The 23,896-nt window shown below is 38.1% G+C and overlaps 1 protein-coding gene across 1 annotated transcript in view; it reads right to left on the minus strand.

Annotated features, from left to right (window-relative positions):
* USH2A (usherin) overlaps positions 1-23,896 on the minus strand; it is a 410,836-nt gene that overhangs the window by 375,371 nt on the left and 11,569 nt on the right. Inside the window, exons 2-3 of the mRNA XM_072035514.1 lie at positions 15,929-16,608; positions 11,098-11,263 (exon numbers count right to left, since the gene is read on the minus strand). Of these exons, the coding sequence (XP_071891615.1) occupies positions 11,098-11,263; positions 15,929-16,413 (651 nt within the window). The 5' untranslated portion in view covers positions 16,414-16,608. The remainder of the gene's footprint in view (positions 1-11,097; positions 11,264-15,928; positions 16,609-23,896) is intronic.

Raw genomic sequence — 23,896 nt, forward strand, 5'->3', positions numbered from 1 at the left:
GGTCCTTCTCTGCCTGGCAGCTTCCACAGAGTAACAGGGACACCAAAAATATAAACTAGAAAAAAAGAATGAGACTACTAAACTAAATGCAAGTCAGTCAGTGGCTATTCTACTCAGCCTAACTTAAGACACTTCAAAGCCATGGGTTGTTGGAGAAGAGGTCAGGTATGTATATGAAGAAAGCTGTTTCGGGACGTCTGCTCTTTCACATTCAAAGACAGAATATCTAGATGGACTGTCAAACCAACACAGCAGTTCTTACACAATGCAAAAATTATGGTATTACTGAGCTTAGGTATTGGGATGAGATACATGGACAGGAGTGTTTTCCTTATCTTCCATCCCAGCTGTTCAGCATCAGGAAATAATCTTTGCTTCCATGAGAAAATTATATATGCAAAGACTTACCTGATTTTCTTTTTTCTGTGAACTGCCACTTAACATGTATGGATTTTGCATTGTACAGAACCTACACATGCAATTTATGTCACCTTCCACTTGCTGCATGCAAGAAATGCATGTGAAAGTGTTCACACAAATAATGGAGGCTGCGTAAGGGACAATCTGAAAGTTTCATCTTTCACTTTTTCAGACTTTTGACTTTTGTCTTTAAGCTAGAAAAACCCGAGCCAAATGTAGTAATTACTTTTTAATACTTTACTTACTGGTTTAAATAACCAGGAAAAGACATTGCTCTATTTGGCCACACTCATGAAGTTTTTAAGACTTACCAAGAAAGTTTCAAGTTTCTTGTGAAAATTTCTACTTAGCAACTGGCATAGCATGAAGAAGGACAGTGGTTCACTACACATGATCCACCTTTACCAGCAAAGAATTTCAAGCCAGTTGCCAGTTTTCTGCTTGTGCACTGTGCACACTGAGAACTACCTGTGAGAGGATTTTCCATCTGCACTTCAACTGTTACGTGCTTAACAGTGATAGTCTAGTGTACAACTTCAAGCTTGGTCTCCTCAAAAAGGAATCAAATTCAAGCATATCAGAACTGCTCTTCTGAATATAACACAAGACTAAATATAAACAGAAGGCTAACCTACATAAAAGTGAACTCTTCCTGTACACAAAATGGATGACGTAGATGTACCCTGTGAGTGTTATCTCCATGTTTTATACCAACATCCATATCAAGTACACATGGCTACTTCAAGTCTCTCAGTTTGCTCCCTGTACAACCCAAGGGTACATAAAGTACAAAAGGAAGAGCAGTTGTAAAGCTGCAGAAGAGTACCTGAAGTTTGGAATACACTTAAACACATATTTATGTACAGTGCTTATAGGATGAATTCGGAATTAGAGGCTTTCTAGGTCAAACACTTTTTTTTTTTTTGGATTGTTTCTCTCAGTAGGACTCCATATTTCTAGCAATCTGTAAACAGTTGATTCCAATGATCATAATTTGACTGATAGGATGCTGTTAAGCATGCATCTATTACTCTGTTCTTTTAATACTAGTTAAACAATTCCTATTATGAATTTGAACACTTGAAGAATTAAAAAAAAAAAAAAAACACTTTCAAAACAGTCTCCTCTAAGAAGCGTGCAAGCTACTTCCACATGGTATGGCATACGTTTTATATTCTTATGCTGCCGCCAAGGTTTCATCTGCAACAAAATGCCAAAAAACCTTAACAACTGCAGGATGTTTAAAAATTTGAGTAGAGGAAAAAAAAAAAAAAAAGAAGGCAAATCATTCTTAACGTAGTGTTTCTGTTACTAAAATACAATTTAATTGGCTGCCACTTTTTCCTGAAATAAGGAAACAAAGTGCTTGTAACACAAATTGAAACTTGACGGAATTCAAATCTCATCTTGAACTCTCCAGACAAATCAGGCATAGCTTCTGCAAACCAGTCAGTACTACCGACTCCAAGCACTGGTCATACAAAGGCTTGATAACATTCCATGTATGACATATAATCTGTGCAAACTTCAGTACGTTTTGCTTTTGCAACTGAAAAATTATTTGCCATTTCCAGAACAGTAGTCAAGACAGCACTGATAAAAGCATCTATTTTTGCCATTTCTTGAAATTAAAATCCTGGCTTATATGAAGTTGCTTGTCTTGTGTTCCCAGGCAGCTGTTAGACTGTACATCTAAATATGCAGATATGCAGGAACTTCGCTGAATTCAAGCAAAAAAGGATGTGGATGTTTTAAGATACAATATAAATGGAGAGAAAATAGAGGCACCTCAGAAATCTGTTTCCTAATGAGCTGAAGTTATAACGAAGCTTTCAACTCAACACAGTCTACATTCTAGTACCTATGACCCAAAAGAAGAGGCAAGCACCACAGTAGGACTTCTGGAGGCAGTACAGCAAGTTACTTGTTTTTATTAATGAACCCTGAGGCTGGCAGTTAAGCAGCAGTTCTGAATAGGCTGAAACCGTAGCAGATTAAATGACAAGCCAGTTGCCAAGAGAGCTATGCTTGTTGTTTCTATGAACAGTTCTCTAAATAGGTGACCAAGTACTTTATAGAATGTAATATTTTTTATTTCTGTTGTCTATTGGAAGCATAGCACCAACTATACGTTGAAATATTTTCAACACAGAACTGTAATTAGTAGACAAAAAGCCCTAATATGTAGAATTCATGCAAACTCTCCCCTCCCTTTTTGGGACTGACAAACTGCTCCTAATGGATAGTAAGGGATGACTTCAAGTGGGAGATCAAAGTGGTCCGTTAAATTAAAATGCTTTCTTGCTTTCCTACAATTTTGCTAAACATGGGGAATATCCCATTTAAAACAGCTCATATTTAGTAATATATACACAGAGCATGCCTAGAGTAAATGTTTTCCTCCCTGCTTTTAAGTCTCAGGTTCTTTGCTTTTAACATAAATTTCAAAAAGTATTCAAAAACTTGTGTAGAAAATAAAAGGATTTCACAAATTGGAAAGGACAAGTTTTCTCTTGATAGTCAAACAGTTATGATGTAAAGCGGTCTCATTAAATCATAAGTACTTTAACCTTTTCTTTAAAGAACTGGAAGATTTAAAGATTTATAAAGAATTTTTGCCTAAACTAGGAAATGACTCATATTTGACATGTATTGAAATGATAATGCTGATTTCAGTAGGCACTCTAAGAGCCTTTTGCTCCCAGGAGAGTAATTCAGTCATGGTTACCTCTCTGCATTTAGATTTTAAACTTACTTTCTAAAGCTTTTAATGTGCTATAGTCTGCCAAAACATGGCAGAGTTACATAGATATGATCAGGCAAAATAAAGGCTAGTAAAAAGATTATTTTTATAATTGCAGACACTAAATATGAAACAAATACATCAATCTGACATGTTCTCAGAGAATCTCCTGTTTCAGCAGCTTTGGATGTATCTGAAAATTCATGTTTAAATTCCACTCTTCTTAGCTAGTTAAATAAATTCTGAAGAATCAAAGGGAAAGTGAGAGACCCTTAACAGTGAATCTGAAGAAAAATACATAATGGAGCTGCTGTTACTAAGCGGCACAGATCTGATACTGTTATCACTATGTACAGATAATGAGGTACACAACTAGCCTTAATCACACACTGCTAAGCTTTAATTTTTTTTAATTCTTTAAAAGTTCATTTTCTAAAACATCAGTTTTCCTGATGCTTTTCTTTAGTGTATATTGGATTAACTTAATGCTATGTGTTCTTTACTCCACTGTGTACCTTCAAACAGTTTTTGATAATACAGACCTAAAAAGTAGGGTGACAAATGTAATTAAATCAAGATCAAACACAGGACACAAACTTTCAGAAACCTCAAGGATTTGATCCTCACCTACTGAAATCAACTAGAGAAGTGCCAGAAATTTCAAGGAAACAAGATCCACCTGTTATATATTGCAAAGCCAAAAGATAAGCTCCTTTACAAACCATAAGCAGTGGAAAATAAAGGCAGGTGTCATTACAGAAAAATAAATTCTATTAATTGGAGAGCATAAAATGTGGTAAAATTCTTTTTTTTTTTTTTTTGCAAATCCCCTTCAACTTACCTCAGCACAAATACTCAAGGATGACTTTTCTCAATTTTTTATGGGGTATAAAGAGCAAACAAATGGATAGCCAATAGCTCTGTCAGCAACATACTACATATTAAGACTGCATAAACTATTTAAAAGTATGAAGTTATTCTCAGACCAATGCCATCTAGTCTCAAGTAGTTTTTTTCCACAGTACATCTGAAGACTATTAGTGCCTCACCCCCAACATACTGCTGGAAGCAGTTGTTACAATAATTTTGCAAGAAAAGGGAAAAAATATCCCCAGTCCACCTACATAACAAGGCAGGGATACAAATTCCCATCTTCTCGTGTTGGATATACATGATCTAGTTTATGACTGTTACTGAGTTTAAAAAATAACTTTATTTTCATCCCTGCTATTCTGATCAGAAGCCTTTTTTTTTTTTCAGGAAGTCTGCTGTAATAAAACAGACTCAATTTCCAGCTTGAATGGTTCCTTCTTCTGCCTGGTGTTTACTCTCCAACAGATTTAGAGAAGAAAACTGTATGTCCTCCTACGCTTCACTATCATTAAAAAACTCCTAAAAAAAGGTTCTCCAACTCATCTGCAAGGCCTGCACAGAGCCTTTCACTATCATCATGTCTAGTATCTCTGTTCTGAATTACATTTCCTAAATAGGAAGGCCTGAAACCGCACACATTTGTGTGAAACCTCAGAGACTGGAGTAGCAGCAGTGATGCTTTTCCGTCACAACTGGAAGTCTCTCCAGATGCACTGCCCCAAAACAAGCTTTTTTAAGGGCCACATCAGGACAGTAATCCATCATCACCACCTGGGACTATTACTTCAGCCACTTCGAATATTTAACTACTTAGCAAAAGATTTTGAGTCATTTCAAATATGTTACTTTGCATTTTATAATACCAAATTTTATTTTGTGAGTGTTACCCTAATCCTTTCTGTCATTCCATTTTTCTTATAGGTGACATCTTGCTGTTTGTCTTTCTGATAATGCCTCTTCACACAATGTTACCAGCTTGAATCAGTACACTCAATACTTCTGCCAAGATCATTAATGAAAATGTAATACAAGGCTGGTCCAAAGAATGATTTTCAAAGAATTGAACTGTATTTTTTTTTCCCCAGAGATTACACCTTCCTTTGAGCAGTATCTACCACTGCCTCTCTCCACAAACATTTCCTTCGACCCTACAGCTTCTCACAGGGTATCATATCAATGCTATACTGAACTCCAGATAGAAAGAAAACTGATTTTCAGGCAAAGTAAATCTGTCAGATTTCTCATTAAAAAGAGCTAAGAGGTTAGACAGTGATGAGTTATCTTCAGTAAATCCATGTTGCATTTTATCCCCATTTTCCGTTTTCCTTCACATCTTTATTCCTCAAAAAAATCTTCTCAAAATCCTCATACGCCAGTGTGCCAAGACAAATACCTTCTGTTGCCAAGAACCTTTTTCTCTTCCTGTTAGTACTGACTCTAGCTGCAACAGTCAACTCCCTTCCTAGCAGCCCATACAGTGCCATGTTCTGGATTTGTGGCTGCAAGAGCATTAATAGCATACTAATGTTTTGGGTAGTGCTTGAACAGTGTCAAGCCTCTCTTTTCCCACTCTGCTCCCCTCCCCATCCCCCCTCCCCCTCCCCCCCGTTCCACCCCAACCATATAACACCACACTTAATAAACTGGAGTAGAAGTACTTCATGGAGATGGAGTTTTGCCAGTGCGCAAAAGCTCCCAATGCAAAGCATTTATTGCTTATATAGCTCCACCTCTGACTTGGCAGATTACCATACAACTATTTGACAGTGACATATTTATGCCTAAGTTCTTTCAGAACTCTCAGACCACCTGATTGTATCAGCATGTACACAAGAAGCTTGCAAATTGGTATTTCTACCTCTTTATGATCACTTCTGTTTCCATGCTTTCATTTCTGTTAAACAGCTTGATTTGCTCATGACTGTTATCAATATCCCTACACGGAAGCAAAGCATTCAGTTTGGTGATGTTATTCAAATCATCCTTAATCTTAAGCACATCTTCACTGCATGCAGGTCTTGTCTTCTTATACAAAAGATCTTCATAACCTTTTTTTTTTTTTTAACCATTTAACAGTTGTTAAAGTCTGATTCAGCTCAACTTCCTTACAGCTTTATTTCTATTCCTATATAGCTTTCTCTGCAAATTTCCTTCCCCACTCCCCTGTGCCTGTAGACTCAGCCATCTCTAATTGCAAAGGTGCTTATTCACTCAGAAGTCTGAGTGCTGTATTTCCATTTTTCCCCTTCTTAAGGACAGAGATTCCTCTTCATACCATCATTTTTGTTTTGAAGAACCTTCAAGGCCTTTTCTCCATTCAATCTCTAGATTCCTCAGTTTACCTTGTTTTATTAAAGTAGACCTATTTGCTTGCTCTTTTTGAAACACAAAAATGCAGTTACTGAACCATTTCTTGTTATTCTATTTAAACTGAACACTCAACAGAATGTTATTTCTGAGACCAACATCTCTAATAAGGCCCTCGTCACTTAACAAGTCTGGTATCCAGACTTTCTACTTTGGTGACCTGATGATGATTCACACAGAATGCAGGAAACTGCATTTGGGGCCTGCTCTTGTTAGTAGAGCTTCAATTTCCCAGCCATAACTGGAGAATAAGTCTCTGCAAAAACACAATTCTTAGCAGTAGTTCTCTCTAATGAATTACACATCTAAATCCAAACCTGAGGACTTAAAATCCTAGAGTACTTCAGTAGAATTCATTTACTAGCCTTCTTCTCCCCTAGAATTATTTTATTCCAAAAAGAAATTCTTTTTAGTCTATGCTGCCCTTTCTTCTTTCCTTCCCTCTTATCATTTAATTACTATTTGGTGTTATTCCACCATTTAGCTTTCATTTTTATCGCTCCTGAATAGCTCGTTTGCTCCTACAGCTGAATTCCAAAGATACATGCCATCCTACCACATTTCCGCTCTGAGTTCAGTTTCACATCTGCCACCTGAACTTCAGGTTCCTCTGGCAGGAGCCTGAAATGTTAGTCTGTCACCTAACATTTATGTACAAATATTATAGTTTTTCCTACTAACCACACGAACTCCACTGTTTTCAGATTCCTAGCTGCACTAACTGCTTGGCTTTGGGGACCTTTGGCCTGAATCCCTTTCATATATTTCTCCTGTTCATCCAGAGACAGAGGCAGACCCTAGCTCCTCAGCATGGGGCCTCTCTCTTGGGCCACTACAACACACACTCTTTTCGCAACCCACAACCAAACTGCCAAAAAAAAAAAAAAAACCAACACACACAACAAGCAATTCACCAATGTGCCGTGAACACTGTTATCAAGACCAAGTCTCCCAGTCTCCTTTAGCTGTTATTCCAGTCACCAATTTGGCATGCAAAGTGCCTTAATCCCCAACCCCTGTTTGCAACCCTGTCCAGAAGCAACAAGGACACTCACTCTATACCATCCAACCTCCCCCTGTCCAGCACCAGTGCACCATTACTAAAAGGACACATCAATTGCCTCTGGGCCAGCCAACAAATATTGCTTTTTTTTTTTTTTCCTCAAGATGGATCCCATTATACACCCCTATTTACTGACTGTATCATTAAGTGCTGGCATTCACTAAAAAAGTTTTGTCCTGAATCAAACTTAGCCTGAATTAGACATATCTGTAACTGGTCTGCAGTCTCTGAGCAACAAGGTGTCATACCATAAGCCTCTTTTTGTCCTCTCTCCCAAAGAGGCACAGAGCAACTAAACCAGACTCTAGTAGAAAGGGAGGCTATCTTGTCAAATATGCAATACTATGCATGGTTCTGAATAACACTTTGCAATACTCTGTGAAGAATATCTTTGTCAGGCTTACATCTAATATAATTTATGAGCCAACTATTTTGAGCCACATTTGTCACATGCATTTCCTACAAAGACGCATCACCATAGAATTAAGAGAAAACCTACATTGATGAAAAGTTTTGTAATCTCAGAGAATATAAGGAGCAAATATGCTTTCTCTACTAGAAAAGTCAAGTATATTGAAGGCCAGGGATATTAATTGTAGGACTTAATGCTTCTAAGTTGAACTTTTGGGAAACAAAATTCTGACAGTCAATATGGTAGGTGTCTACAATTCTGACATAAAGGTAAAACATTTTTATAATATACAAGGGAGATATTACCACACACATCTTCAGTTACCAATGGTAGCTGAATTATATTACCTAAAAATTTTTAGAAGTACATACTTTTTTAAAAAATAAAAATAAAAAAAAAAAGATGTAAAGACTCTTAATACTTGTTTTTACTATGGTTCATGCATAGAGAATATAATTCTTTTATGTAAAATTCTGTTTAGTATAGCAGCATCCCACCTCATCCCTCTTCCCCTCAGATTTGCTAGCTTCTAGGCATCCTGTCACACCAGATATGGCAATGCTGCTATTTACTCCTTTTTTATTACACTTTTTCTACATGTAGAAATTTCATTACTTCCATGAAAATATCCATTCCACATTTTCAACCATTTTATCAGGAATAGCACTCAGTTGTCCCACAAAACATTCACAAACGTTTTCTTTTAGACTAAGAATCATATCAAGCAAGTTGTCAAACAAGTCTGAATAGAACTTTTTTTTTTTAAACATAAAGACACGTCATCCAGCTCTGGTGAGATCTCCAACAAAAAACATCACCAGAGTCCTCTGACATGTGCAACTTCTGCAAAGTGCCTAAAAAAGTTGTTGAATCTACATTTCATTTGGTTAAACCAAATTTGGTTAAACTCATGACTAGACATCACAGCCTCATATATAGCACTTCAGATCCCACAATTTCCTTTTTGTTTCTGTAGATTATATAGAAACTACACTGTTGACACCACATCTACCTTAAAACCAGCATGTTTGGAGATGGAAAAACACAAACCTAGCTAATTTACTAGCCACTGAGATCAGTCCTAGTGCTCGTCTTTGCTAGAAAACACAAGCTGTGCTCACAACAGTGACACAGAACTCAGACCGCTAATCCTTTGTGGGTATTAGAGTCAGCTTTGTCTCAAGAGAAGTGGAAATCTACACAGACTGATTTACTTGGAAAAGCCAATAGTAGTAAAGTCGCCCATGATTGCACTCTGCCACTGCTCCCCCTGGTGTCTTTACCCAAGATAGCTCACCTGTAGCACACACAAGGGTCTACTCCACAACACAAAGCCCACTCCCTCTGCGTGGTCATCACCTGGGGAGAAGGCTGGTTTAGTTAGAGAAGTTTGGAGAAGTAAAAAAAAAAAATCACACTTGTGCTAAGATCAGCCATTATATACTTTCAGGTGTAAACTCCAGGCTGTCCCACTGCACTTAACTAAAATTACTAATTCCTGTAAAACCACACACTATTTTGTGTTCAGAAGGCTTTTTCATCATTTTATAGAGAAGGCTTCAATCTGCAAATGTCTGGGAACTATCTCATCATCAAATACTATTCTCATTAGAAGGCATAGCCACTTCCATATGAATGTTGCTTTTGCACATTTTTGTACAGTTCCTCTCATTTTCCATTTCTTTCTCCATTTATACAAAAAAAAATGCTTATGGACAGTTGCTAAGAGTTTAAAAAAAAATTAAAGCTTTGCCTTAAGTTTAACAGCCATACCTAATGCTAAATGGATCATGCTGCAGCCACTATTATCTTTAATGGGAACCTAAATCCAACACCACCATAAATCATGGAACATAAGGTCTACATTGAGTTCAGAAACTTGGAAAAGGTATTAAGTCTGTAGTCCCTGTAAGGGTTTAGAAGCTACACTTCTTCACTCCTCTACGTATTGAACAACATTCCCCAAAGAAACAAAGGACTAAATTCTATAGAGTGCTTGAGGGTTCTTTGTAATGCAATTTAAAATGCCTGTGTGTATTTAAATCCAGCCCTTTCACTCTGCTATCCCAGGCTTTAGCAGTTTCTGAGACGAGTACAAAACGTGGCTGACAGCAACAGCAGTAATATAGCACCCTTGGAGTGTTTGAAGTGTAAAGTTCATTAGTTCTACCTTAAGGTCACTCTTCTAATCCAACAGCCAAAGTCTTATTCGCACTACCATGCTGTTATCCCAGAAAAAAAAGAAAACTGCAAAAAAAATCAAGACATCAGCTTAGATACTTCTTACGAGTGACAAGATCAGCACTAAAAATCCAAATCACAGTCAATACCTTTTAGCAAGTTTCAAGAAAGCAGGGAAACTATTCTTGATTGTGCTGTAAACCAAATGAAATTTAATAGGCCAGATAAAGGAAATGCAGGAAGGAGAAGATAAACATTTCAATACCTGATAATTGTGTTTTTTAATTATTAGTTGAACTTGGCTTACAAACAGAATTTACTAGAGCATCTGTTGGGAATTGCAAGGCATGCAAATAACTGAAAGCATTTTAATTTCTTCTGTATTTGTTTGCTGATTTTTAGTACATCGCTAAAATTTTAACAAACTCAATTTTACTTTACCCTCAGTAGATGTTTGTACACTTATTAAAAGTATTATGTCAACAGAAGACATTTAGTACACAAGGATTGGATTTTAATGATTCTGAATTTATTTTTTAAAATAAAAGGTAATAGGTTCGTAACTAACTAGCTTGATTGATCCTAAATAAAACCTTATACATGGTTTACTTATATATTACTTATATGCACTGTAAGAAGCTTTAAGAATTAAATGGGACACACCTCTGTCAGATAAATACATTAGCATGTATAGATGAGGATGACATTACATTGTCCTTTTAGGGAATAATCTCAGAGACCCAGGGCTTATTGCTAACATTAGAATAAGTAGTTTTCTTCACGCCAAATACTTGTGTTCTTAAGGGTAGGAATTTTCACTTATGTTTTCAGCAGAATGCACACAGCATTGCTTTCCAGTTCTAAATTAGTAACCACCTCAAGATGTGCTCCAAAATTAAGATCCTTACCTACAGACTCAAGAGTTTTCAGTTACATTCCCCAACTTACCCCTTCCTGTGAAGATATTTATACAGTTACACCATTCTCACACAAATGTTATATTTCAACAAACATTAAAAGGTTTTTACTTTTACTCACCTGCACACTAAGATGAATCCATTTCTTCACAAGAATTCTCCCCAGTGTCATTACTTTTATTGGTGGCTGCAAACCATTTACTGTGCGATAATAAAACATTGTTTCTTTCTCAGAGATTGTGAGTTTGAACACAGTCTGCCCATCAATAGCCTTTTCTATCACACACCTTTGGAAATAACGAAGAAAAACAACATAAGGTCAGAGGCACACATATATACACATTCTTGCCAAGGTGCTATCCTGTAAAGTGATGCTAACCAGAATGCATTAAAATAAACGTTAAAAATACAGCTCTTGAGAAGATGCTCAGTGACAGCAAAAGTCACAAGATGTACTAAGTGTAAAAGAACTTTAACAAACATATTTTCTGTCTGAACCTGCAACGTGAATATTTTTAATTTATAGTGCATTCAACCCCAGTTCACTTGGAGGTAAATGGGGGCCACTTCTCTCTTCAGGGTATCATGACAAAAACACAGTGGCTGGCCAGCACTGCACTTTTCTTACAAAGCTCCACAACACTGCATCCTGTTGAAGCACTTACACTTTTCTTAGTCTAACAAGGCAAACATAATACAACCACAAAAAGGAGTATGACTGACATGTTTTGGAAATAAGTCCCTTGTTTTTCTACCAAAACTGTTCAGGTAAGGTAGCAACAACAGAAGCTTCCCCTGTACTTTCCCTCTGACACAGCCTCTCTCTAACCTAAGAGAACCAGAGCAAAGCCAGACAGCTATCTGGCCACTTGCTAGTTTGTTTTTCGCCATGGAGATTTTACATCAATATCAAATGTAAAGACTAAGAATACCATCTATAGCAACCCATGTTACATACCTAGCTATTCAAACACAATTAGTTTTGCCAAACTGATCACCGTGATGTCATAGGTCCTGAGAATGCATACAGGTTATATATGCTTTGAAACAGCAATATATTTCATTTATTAATCCAATCATTACTACAACAAAAACTATAAACTTTTGCGTTGCTTTTTCATCTGCTTGAGAAATACAGTCCGAACTTACCCATGAAAAGCCAAATGTGCTAAAATACTCTAGATTAAATTAGTGCATTAAATCACAAGAGAAGCATATAAAATCTCTATGAGACTAGGGTTTATTTAAGACGTATTTCAGAGAGAAAAAAAACTTATCTACTGATAGACTTCACCTTTCTTCAGTCCTCACTGCTGTGCATTTAACAAAAGAAAATTATCAAAAATGCCATTCTTTAATACTGCCATTATTCACTAATTCACATTTAAACCCAAGAGAAATACTAATTAATTTTAACTGCTACCATTTTAGTCTACCGGAATGTTGTCCGTAAAAAACAACTTGCAAAATGCAGATGCCTATTGTGTAAACCTTGCTAAAAACATGTTTCTTAATATTGCGTTGATTGGTCTTTTCAATATTTTGTTTGCCTGTAAACACACTAGTTTTGCTAGATAATAAATGTGAGGAAAGGCTCAGCTAAGTAGCAAAATATTTAGGAACTGGATTTACCCAGTTCCTGGATAAACAATAATTGGATAATCCAGTTATTTTGTTTATTTTAGTTATCTAAAGCAAACATCCCCACATTGTTTTTATCCCCAAAGGTGTCATGACTTTAAGAAGGCAAGTGACCTTGATGTACACCACTTTGAAAATTGGACAGAACAAACGTGGATTATGATTCACTAAAGAAAGAGAAAAATCAAGAGGCAGAAAACAGAGGAGGAGGGGGAAAAACAGCACTAACATAGGTGATAGAGGTATAGGCATTACTTCTGACTAGTAGTGCTGTTTTCCATTACAGTCATGATTACAGAGAACCCACTGTTCTTTGTGAAGTTTCTGACTTCTGCTAACCTGCAATCCTGCAAAGCCAATACCTGACTATGTAGTTCTTGATGATGGGGCTGTAGGGAGAACAACCAAACCACGAAAATCTGCTTGGGCAACTTTCAACGTGAAAAATATTATATAGAATATTTCAGGGAGAATCTAACAGGGAGACAACTGATTCCCACACATTAACTGGAGCAAATGGGAACATCTGCATAGGTTCAAAATGCAACATATCATGTCTGAAGGTGACATCCCCCTTCAGCATAGTTACTAATGTAAAATATCTGAATTGATATACAATAATGGATACAATTGTAGTCCTTTACATAAAAGAAATTTAAACAAACAAACATCTCCTGCCCACTTCTCAGTCAGGCCATTCCACCAGGCCCTTTTGTGTGTAGAAGGTCCCAGCTCCTTTCTCTCCCACCTCTGTTATTTTCTGGTCATCTAAATTTCAGTTAGCCTGGCTCATACTAAATTGATATAAGCTGCCTGTAATGACTACTCATATATGATAAGCTTCTACTCATATCCTTATCCTATTTTATTTCCAAGGGTTATCGCCATATACTATTTCCCATATTATGCTAAATTCCATGCACAGGCTTACTGCAAGCTTTTAGATTAACTGATGAGCACATGCAGTATGAGAGGAAGCATGGTAAAGAACACAGTTCAGCAAGAATAGGTTTGCTCACTTACTGCACACACTGCCTAAAGGGAAATAATTTTAAAGGCTGGAGATACAAATGTCAGTGTTTTCTCACTGTTTTCTTGCTTTTCTTTAAGACCTCCAGTATGTGGTAACTTAAAAGCATACCTACAAATATCTATACATCTTTATTGGAAAAACATTAGCACTCCAATATAAATGCATAACAACCTGACTTTTCTCTTTGTATGGAAGTTTCTTTCCTAGCATCATGTAAGAAACATTGGTATATAAAACTGAAGAAGAAAATCCTCAGTATCTTCAGTTAAACACACATATTTGCTCCCTGGATTGTCACAACCTTTAAAAGGCACTCAAACTTTCAATCCTCACATCAGTATCTCTCACTTCAACCGACGCAGTAACTTCTAGCAAAAACCCTTGCTGTTCTCTTACATGGGCACATGCCTAGCAGATACTAGTCTTTATAATGAGGCAACTGGGATATTATAAGTCAGAAATTTACATTCAGCACAAAAAAAAAGCACTTTATGGCATGTCTAAAAAAATGTGGGTCTGCTGTACTTGATGTAAGCGTACGTCATCGGTAAGCAAACTGGATGCTATCATTGTCATTTCTACCTGTAGAGTATTGGCAAACTCAAAAGGCAGAAGAATGAAGCAATCTATTACCAAAAAAAAAAAAAAAAAAAATTACCTTTTAAAGTGATCTATAAAACCCACTGAACAGGAATATGTACATTGTGTAGTCATTAACACAGCAGCAATAGAAGAGTAGTGCTTTACACAAGTCCACGGATAATCAGACATTGGGAGAGTATAGTTTCTGCATAGCACTTAACCATTTGGAACTAAGCACATACATTTCATTGTTTTAGGATCTATGCAAGAACAGCCTATTCCACTGAAAAAAAAAAAAAAAAAAAAAAAAAGGAGTTTTCACAGATTTCCAGATTTCACTCAACACATCACCACAACATGTTGCTTGGAAATTAGCAGAACATTTTTGCTTCAAACTAAGCATATGCTCTGCTGAACAAGAACCTGATAGGCCTGCATATGTGTGGGCATGAACTTATGACAAAAGACAACCCCAGGCATGGACTCTCTGATGTTCAAGGTTCAAACATTTAGGAAACACAGTCTATAAAAGACACTAGGCCAAAGCTCCAGAGACAGCTTTACACATACCTTCATCTGAGCTGCTTTAACTAAAGCTCAAGCTGAAGTCACTTTTGCCCTCCAGATCTCATTTATTTCCCCTCAATAACCACAATTACAGCAGACTATTAATTCACACATTTATATTGTTTCTGATGATTTTCACACCCTTAAACGGCTTGGTGTTTCACAGTAGAATGCAAAATAAGAATCAAAATGCTACGTAGAGAACACCATTATTTTAATTCTAGGGTAAGTTAAAAGAATAAGTGCAAAAATATTTCTGATATATACTCTGAAATGTATTACAACTTGCGTGTTTCTGCATTACCAGGGCAAGGCATAGGAGGCTCTGCATTTTATGATAGATAGGTGGAACTCTTTTTGTAGGATCTGTAATGCAGTTTTCCAAAAATGCAAAGTTTTTCATTATAGTAAGGCCCAGTCAAGCTGAAAGACCACTCCAGCTGTCATATTTGCTAGAAATGTGACCTGTAGGCACACGAGAGGGAACACCTAGTAAAACTTCATTAACAAAAGATTCTACTACACAAACTGCTAGAGTAGTAATATGATTGTTAATTCAGTTAAGATTGCCCATATCTCCCAGAAAACCCATATCTTCCGGAAAAAAAAAGAATGTATATATGTGTGTGTGTGTGTGTGTATATATATATATATATATATATATATATATTTTAGATGGTTAGTCATCTATAGCTCTAAAATATTCATTTTGGGAATTAACTTAATCATGGATTTTTCCTCATTTTTTATGAAGTAAAATTGCACTGGGAGATTACTAAATTTTTAGGTTTTTTTTCCCATCACAAAAGAAGCAACATCCCTGACATTTTTCTAGCAGCTTGCAGAAGAACGAATGTGAACTACAAATACAAATTCGTATTTTTAAGAAAATCCATGTGTGTTATATGTGAATAGTTCCCACTGCACTACCATCTGAGTCAATGCTACTAAAACTAAGCCTACTCATCCTGACATTTACAAAGACTCCAACCTAAATACAGCTTTAAAACGTCATAGTTTCTCACTGTACCTTTTTAAAATTTTAAATAGCTTGCTAATAATGATCATGACTGCAATGATCAATTTTTTTAAGAGCACCAGGAAAGTAAACACCTTCAATACTACTTACATTACACCTTCTTGCTCAGGTTTCAACCATACAGTTAACGTAAATGAAGCTGTCAGCCTCAGTAAACGGGGAGTAGAGAAGCAATCCTTGTGATTATGAAAAATAAAACTTGAAGCATTGCTGAAGGACCCCGGATGCAAGTCCTTGTTGTCCTCTGTGACACAGGTACCAAGACCTTCAGGAAGAAGCAGTTTGTAGGAAGAAGGTAATGACCTGTACGGGCATTCTTGAACACAAAACCTCTGGGTGCAAGACATAATACTTTCAACAGCTACTGAGCTATGACAAAAAGTACTTCGGTCTGGCAGCCCACAGGTGGCTTGAGTTGGCACAACTGACACATTCTTGAAAGCTCCCACATTTTCAAGTCTAGGGAAATGTCCCTGAGAGCTGACCAACACAAAGGAGTCATAATAAGTTAAGATTAATGTTTCAATAGCATGAAACAAGACACGACACCTCAAGGAAAGAGCCCAGCAATTCATGTTTACAAAAAAGCTCCGCCTGATTAAATCATCTGTAAATAAATAATGATGTCCATGTTGGTAGCAATGTCCTCAGGTGGTGCACTTTAAGAGTTTATGTAGCGTTTCATCTCCAAAACACCAATGCAAGGACTCAGTAGCAGGGGACATCTATGTCTTCTGGCCAGCAAAAAGCACATGGATGACAGCTGGAATCTGTAAACCAATGAAAACAGATACAGTCTGTGGGAAGAACGTGACGTTTCTCACCAACAGAGGCGATACCCCACTAGGGACTTTAAAGACCTGAATACTTCCCCCAACATTCAGTCAGCAGGGCAACCTGCACACCCTGGCTAGTTCTCTAAACAAGGCCAGGTGGCCTTGGCCTGCTTGAGGCTGCACAGGTTCACGGCCACACGCGGTTTAATCCAGATCCGCTGTGGCATACAAAGCGGACACACAGCTTTGTACCTTAGGGTGATGAGTGCCAACTACAGCACCAAACCCTATCACGCAAGCCAGGCACACTGCATATCTTTGCTCATGGTTTCAAGCCAGTTCACTGAATTTCACGTTTAAACCCCCCAGCGCTTACCTCAGCTTTACACCGCTAGCTGTAAGCTGCTCGGCCTCATCCCGCTCAGCGCTATTTTAGGGTCACTGCTCCTCCAGCTCCCAAGCCCGCCTGCACCCCGCCACACCACCCAGCCCGCCGCACGCCCAGCACCCTGCTCAGCCCTCCGTAAAGCCGCTTAATGCCGCACTCCCCATCTGTCCCGTGCGGGTCTAATGGCAGACACCCGCCCTGACATCCACCGGCAGGCACCCCGGCTGCCCATAAATAAGTGGATTTCCCGTTATTTACCGCGCCCGGAGGGAGAGGCAAGGAGGGCAGCCACCTCAGCAGCGCTGCGGCCTCCCCGCTTGGCACCTACCGCCCTCTGAGGCACCAGCACCCGGGCTCCTTGCTCCCCCTGCCCGGCTCTCAGCTGTTACACACACACTGCCCTCCCCCAGGGCTTTAAAGAAAAAAAAAAAAAAAAAGAAAAGCAGCTCTCGGGAAGCCGCGGCACTGCCACTATGAAATATTTAACACGGCCCTTGGCAGTGAGCCGCCTCCTCAGGGGTGCTGGCAGCCTGAGGCAGGGTGCCCCATTTGTTGAGTTCAGCCCTTCAGAGAAAGCAACAAGTCCATCATCTCTTCCCCTTTTTCACTGCTTTTAGGGTTGGCCAAGAGCATAAACCTGTATTTCAGTGAATTCATACAATTTTACCAGCATTTAGAACACCATCAACTGTCATAACCTTTGATGTTACGGCTCTGATGAGTTTCAGCATTTTGTCCTGTCCGTGCTAGATGCACAGCCTGCATTAAACTACTAGGAGCTGCATTAAGATCCAAAGGTGCATGGAACGTGCCTACACCAACCTTTAGTGTAGGGACTTTAAACACACAGTGTGGTTACAGTAATAGCTTTCCTCAAAGTAAGCATGAAGAAGATACATTGTCAGGACCTTCAGACATAGGCATAAACCTAATTTCTCTTTGGTATGGCTATGCAAAGCAAAAGAAATACAAAACTGTCATCAATAAGCTAAGCATGAGCTGCAATAGGTTGTTCATATGTATTTCTGGACAAAGGAGCTCCAACTAATACAGCCCCATAGCACATGTAAGTTTTATTTTTATTATTGGAGTTGTATGAGCTATGTGACTAGTATCTTTCCTGACCATTTCATTGAAATAGCTTCCATTAAATAATCTCCTTAGTATGTTTGGATTTCTAGAAACCACAGTGTCAAAACTCTTCAGCAACTTAAAAAAAATGATAAGAAATGTTAAAATACATTAGGAGTTAAGACAGGAACACGTCCTTTACCCTACAACAAGGAAGGTACTGGAATCATTCCTGGAACATTCCTGGAACATTCCTGGAACACCTGTGTTAATACAGGTCCTTTTCCTAAAGTCAAAAGATAAATAGGAATTCCTAATAAAGTCATTTTGTAGAGTTTTCATGTTTTGCTCAAGTCCTCTGGTCAAAATTATCTTACCTAAAATATTCAGATATAAGAAAATAAATAATAAAAGAATAAATAATAAAAATAATTTAAAAAAATGAGTTCCCTCCTAATTTCTGACACAAGTCCCTCACCATCTCTCCTGTGGACCCCCTTCAGATACAAGAAGGCCACTAAGAGGTCTCCCCATCACAATCCCTTTCAAATAGTATTTTAATTAGTAGTGAACAAAGTCATGACAACTAATTGCCATAAGTTTTGCCTTCTGCTGATAAGTGTTTTGAAAAACTGAAGATTTTTTTGGTATATCCGAAGACTGTTTCATTTTTACAAATATTTTATATCAATATTCTCTTGTATGTGTGCAGTGTTGACCAGTCACTTGCTACTGTTTTGGGTGTTTTGTGCAGTGGCCTATGTAGACTAACCGACACAGCGCAACTTTCAAAGATTAGGCTCAAGCATACAATTCAAAATTCATTTTCAGTGAATATTCATAAAGATTAGTTTTTATGAGTGCTTTTTCTCATAAAACTATACCATTTGAATATTTGCAGGAAATTAACATAAAAGATCCATTTGCATAGCCAAGTCAATATTTATTTCAAATTTAACTGTCTAGCAAAATTATTTTTTCCAATATTTTGCAAGTAATAATAAAACTACAGTACAAGTACATTTTAATAGCTGGAGGGGAGTTGATCATGACAACCCAGAAATAATTAACAACTTATGTTTTAAAGGGGAGGAAATTCTGTATAAGCCAGTGAAATAAATATTAGAGTAAAATTTTCTGAAAGCACAGGAGGAGGTGGCAAGTATTTTATAGAGCTGTTAAGAGCCTTTTAACAGCTTTAGAAGTACAGTACATCACATAGCTTATTTTAGCACCAAAACTTTCTTTGTTACTAGAACAGCAGAAATAAAGTAATCTTCTAGGCAACAAGTTTTACAGGCTTCTTTCTCTTGAAAATAATAAGCTAGACAGTGCATCTCCACACAGTAAATCCAGTGAAAGGAAATCTCTGCAAGGACTGCTTTACAGATACTTTCTTTTGTATGACCGCAATGGACTGCCCAAGCACGAAGGGCCATCCTTCTCCCCACAGATTCCTTCTATCCCAAAGCACAGTAAATATTTACATTTTAATTATTCACTAACAGTGATTCTGGGAGTGTAGAACACTCACTTTTTCTGAGACTCACCAGAAAATTCATTCTTTCACAATAACTGTTTTGTGTACCCTCCCAAATCCATTAATCCTCTACTGCTGAACATCCAACCATGTATTCCCCACAACCCTTCTCTCATTTTTAAAAGCACCTTCAAGCAACTCGCTGCCCTACTCTAACCTTTTGCCCTGTTCCCCAAATCAGCAAGTTACTTCTGTAAACCAATTTTGTTTCCTCCACGGCTTTGCCCCACACAAGCCACCATATGCTTTTCTACTGTTTTCAAGTACAGGTGATGTCTACATAACACCTTCTTCCCTAATGCCTGTTCTCTACACAACATTTTCTAATCCATCCTCTGGCCTCCAACCCTTTCATCATCTGTACCTAATCAATTTTGTTTTCATCAACTGATTATCAACACCTTCCGAAGATTTTCAGTCAAATCACTGCTCCTAGCCTTCATTTTCCTTTAGACCTTCTTTAACTCTGTATTCCATAGCTGCTTTACCAGGCATCCCTTTCTACCCTCTTCTGCCCATATCATTAAGCAACAAGCATACTGCTCAACCTTGAGCATTCAACTCTCACATCTCTTGCCCCAAGCCTTCTTTCAGCAAAACATGATTCCACATCTTCTGCCAAATTTTCATTCCATTCTAGCTCTGCACTTCCTCCCCTTCTCCCTGTTTGGGCTCAGTTACAGTCAATGTCTTCAGCACAGCCCCCAGGGAACAGCAGAGCAGCCAGAGACTGCTCCTTCCCATTAGGAGAAGGGGTCAAACAACCAGCAAAAATTCTGTGAAGAAACTTGTACTTGAAACCTGACAGAAGTGACAGCCCCCATTTCAACTGTCAGATTCATCAAAAGATGTATTTATTCTGAAAATTCTTTACTTATTTTCAGAAATTGATTTCCAGTGCTTTCTTTAAAAAAAAAAAATTGACACCGAGTTGGCATATTCATATTGATAAATTGGAAATTTATATTTGGATTTGTCTCAGAGTTCCATAGTTACATGGTTTTCTGAAGACAGATGAACCAGGTATGAGAATGAGGACTGCACTGTACAGTATAAGCATAATCATTTCTTCCCTTAACGTGTTCAAATTCTGCTTTTTCTTCCTGTAAAGCTGTTTCACAGTTCTCATTCCTCTTTCTCTTGGCTTTACCATCTTTTTTGCCTAACAACCTGTACTTGGAGAGGAACCCTTCATCAGGGAGTGTAGTGATAGGACAAAGTTTTAGTCTTTAAATTAAAAAAAAAAAAAAAATAGGCTTTAAATTTTTTTAAAAAGTAGATTTAGATAAGGAAGAAATTCTTTACTGTGAGGGTGCTGAGGCACTTGAACAAGTTGCCCAGGGAAGCTGTGGATGCCCCATCCTTGGGAGTGTTCAAGGCCAGGCTGGATGGCTGGATGGGGCTTTGGGCAGCCATGGCAGGAGGTTTGGAACCAGATGGTCTTTAAGGTCCCCTCCAACCCAAACCATTCTGTGATACAATGATTCCTTTTCTCCTTCAGCTTCTGAAATCACTTCACAGCCCCTCCTGCTGCTTCTTTCAAGCACTACAGTAAATTCACTTGTTTATCATACCCAAGGACATGCTTCTTCCCCAGCCATTTTCATCCTATTTGCTTCTGTAAGGATCTTACCCCTTTCTATTCAAATCTGCTCTTCTGCCAACATCAAATCCTTCAAAGCTTTATCTTCTGCCCTCAGAATCTTTATTTCCCATTAGGGTCTTATGCTTTTCAACACATACCTCTCTTCACAGCACACTGTCCTCACCAATTCTCCCATCTTTTGTTTTCCCCATTTCCTTAATCAGCTTCTCTTCCCTGGGATTTTTCACTCTGAATTTGTCTCCAATTAAGAGTTCTGCGGTAAGGCCTTTTTCTCAAGTGCTCTTCATCTTCTGTAAGTCTTAAGGAATAGACATAGAAGAAAAACTCCAGAGACGTGACACTTATTGCCATGCTTTGCCCTGCGGCTGGTGTAGTAGACCGAGTAAGGGCATGTTAGAGCCTTCAGCAACTACAGAGCAGAGTTATACATCCCCTCTCACCTGTACAGGGCACATTCAAGATCACCCCACCTGGGAGCAGCAATTAAACCCTTCCTGCCACACCAGTGAGACCAGTGATGGTCTCATCACAAGATGGTCTCCATTGCAAGAGCAATGGACACTTGGGAGGATCTGCCCTGTTTCCCTGTGTGCTCCCCTCTGGGAGGAACGGAGGAACTAAGAAACAATCACATCTGTCGTAGACCTGTTTTCTTCCCTTCCTCCTAGCCCATTACAGCTCACCTATGCGAGCACACTGCAATATTGACTTCTCAGGTAAGTTTTCCCTTTGAATGATTTCCAGCAATCAAGTCTGACTTGCTCCCCAAGCAGTGAAAGCTCAGGGCTGCCTTGGGAGCAGAGTTCAGCTGATTTCAGGTCCCCTCTCCATTTCAAATCAACGTGGAGCAAGAACTGAACCGTCAGTGCTATTTTGCTCCTAAGTTCCGCTGTTTTATATGTGCCATCTTTCAAATGCATGCAGTGCCCGTAGAAGCCACATGCTTTTCTTTAAAGTAGCAATTCCTGTGCTCCTGGCACTTTACTTCAAGAATCATTTTAAAAGTGTGTTGCATTTAAAGAGACAGTGGTCTCCCTAGAGCCACTGAGTTAAACTCGTTACATTTCCACCTGTAAGTGAGGCACATTAACATTATTCATCATCTTAACTCTCTGCTGTTCATTATTCCCAGTTATCATCCACAGGTATTACTTCTGCGGTAACAGCATACACATTTTTGCATCAAGTCATTCTGTGCACTTACTCTATACTGTAAATTCTGAGGAGCATTAGCATCCACTGTAGGATTATGTGCTTCTATAGAATTGTGGGGTAAGTATAGGCTAGTTTAAAATCAAATAAATGGACATCCTTCTCATAATGAAATTCAGATGTTAGATTAAGGGAAGCTATCTGAAAAGGAAACAAAATGGTGAGGAAAACATGAATTCTAATCAGATCTCAGAAGTAACTGTGCATGTCTATGTCTTAGTTTCCTTATCTGCAAGCTGAGAAGATTGATATTCATTTTAGCAAAGCACTACGAGAAGTACAGGTAAACACAAAATAACTAAGAATTACTAAGCGCAGTAAAATTTCTGAACTTAACCTATCAAGTCCATTTTTTTCGCTGAAGTTTAATAAAGTACTTGACTTAGTAGCTCAAACTAGATTTACTTAACAAAAAGGTTTACTGTTAAAACCCCAAAAAAAACTTTATGACAGCTGTATTCTCCAACAGACTCAGCCCAGAAATGATGGAGGCCAGTCAATAATTAACATCCTGTGGCAAAACAAAATAATAGCAGGAACCTATGTCTTTATAAAGGTTTCCTACATGATCAGCTAAAACAAAAATGGTATCAATAACAGGAAAAGACAATCTAATAGTCACAGCACTGAATCATGGATTTGTATGTCCACTGGTGAATATGATCTGAAGGAGAAAGACCAGGAAGTCCTCTAAAACACAGTAAGAGAAGTACAAGGGTGACTGTAGAAGTACTTTTGGTTTTCTCCACAAAGCTCTCAGTGGAGTAGCTCTTAGAGGAAATGTTGATTTAACCTCATTTTAATTTAATCATAAATGCAAATCTAGAAAACATAAGCAAGTCCAGTAGGAGATAAGGACACAGCACAGGAAGTATGTTAGTACAGTCAGAAAGAAAAGGTACAGCTAGATGTTGCAGCAGAGCCAATCTGATTGCTGCTGCTCAAATGGACAGCCCCACTCCACCCAGAAGATGTAGCAGATTGAATCCACTCACCAAGGAGTCAAGTGAGTGCCAAAATTGGGTAGAATGGTATTAGAAAGATGATCACCCACTCTAACCACATCAAGCTTTTAAATAGTCAGTCTGCCTCAAGGAAACATCCTAAATTCTGGATTTGTTTGATTCTTAGTCTCCTTCCAAGGCCAGAATTAGTAATAATTTTTGAACCAGTTTCACAGACTGAGGCATGATTTTTAGGACATTATGCTTCCTCATGTCCTTCTCCTTCCCAGGAGCTGTAGAAGGAAAGAGGCCTCAGAGAATTTTAAGTTTCCACAGGCCACTAAAAAATTAGTAGCTAAGTCAAAGAGTGATAGCCAAATTTGTTATACTGCTGTTGGAGAAGAAGGCAGAACTCAGTTACAACACATTTTTCAGTGATACCCAGCCCAACCCCATGTGTATAATTACACACATCTCCTTGACAAGACACAGCACATGATGTCCAGGACCTTAACAGATAC

This window comes from Anas platyrhynchos, chromosome 3 (assembly GCF_047663525.1).
Source record: "Anas platyrhynchos isolate ZD024472 breed Pekin duck chromosome 3, IASCAAS_PekinDuck_T2T, whole genome shotgun sequence".
NCBI lineage: Eukaryota > Metazoa > Chordata > Aves > Anseriformes > Anatidae > Anas > Anas platyrhynchos.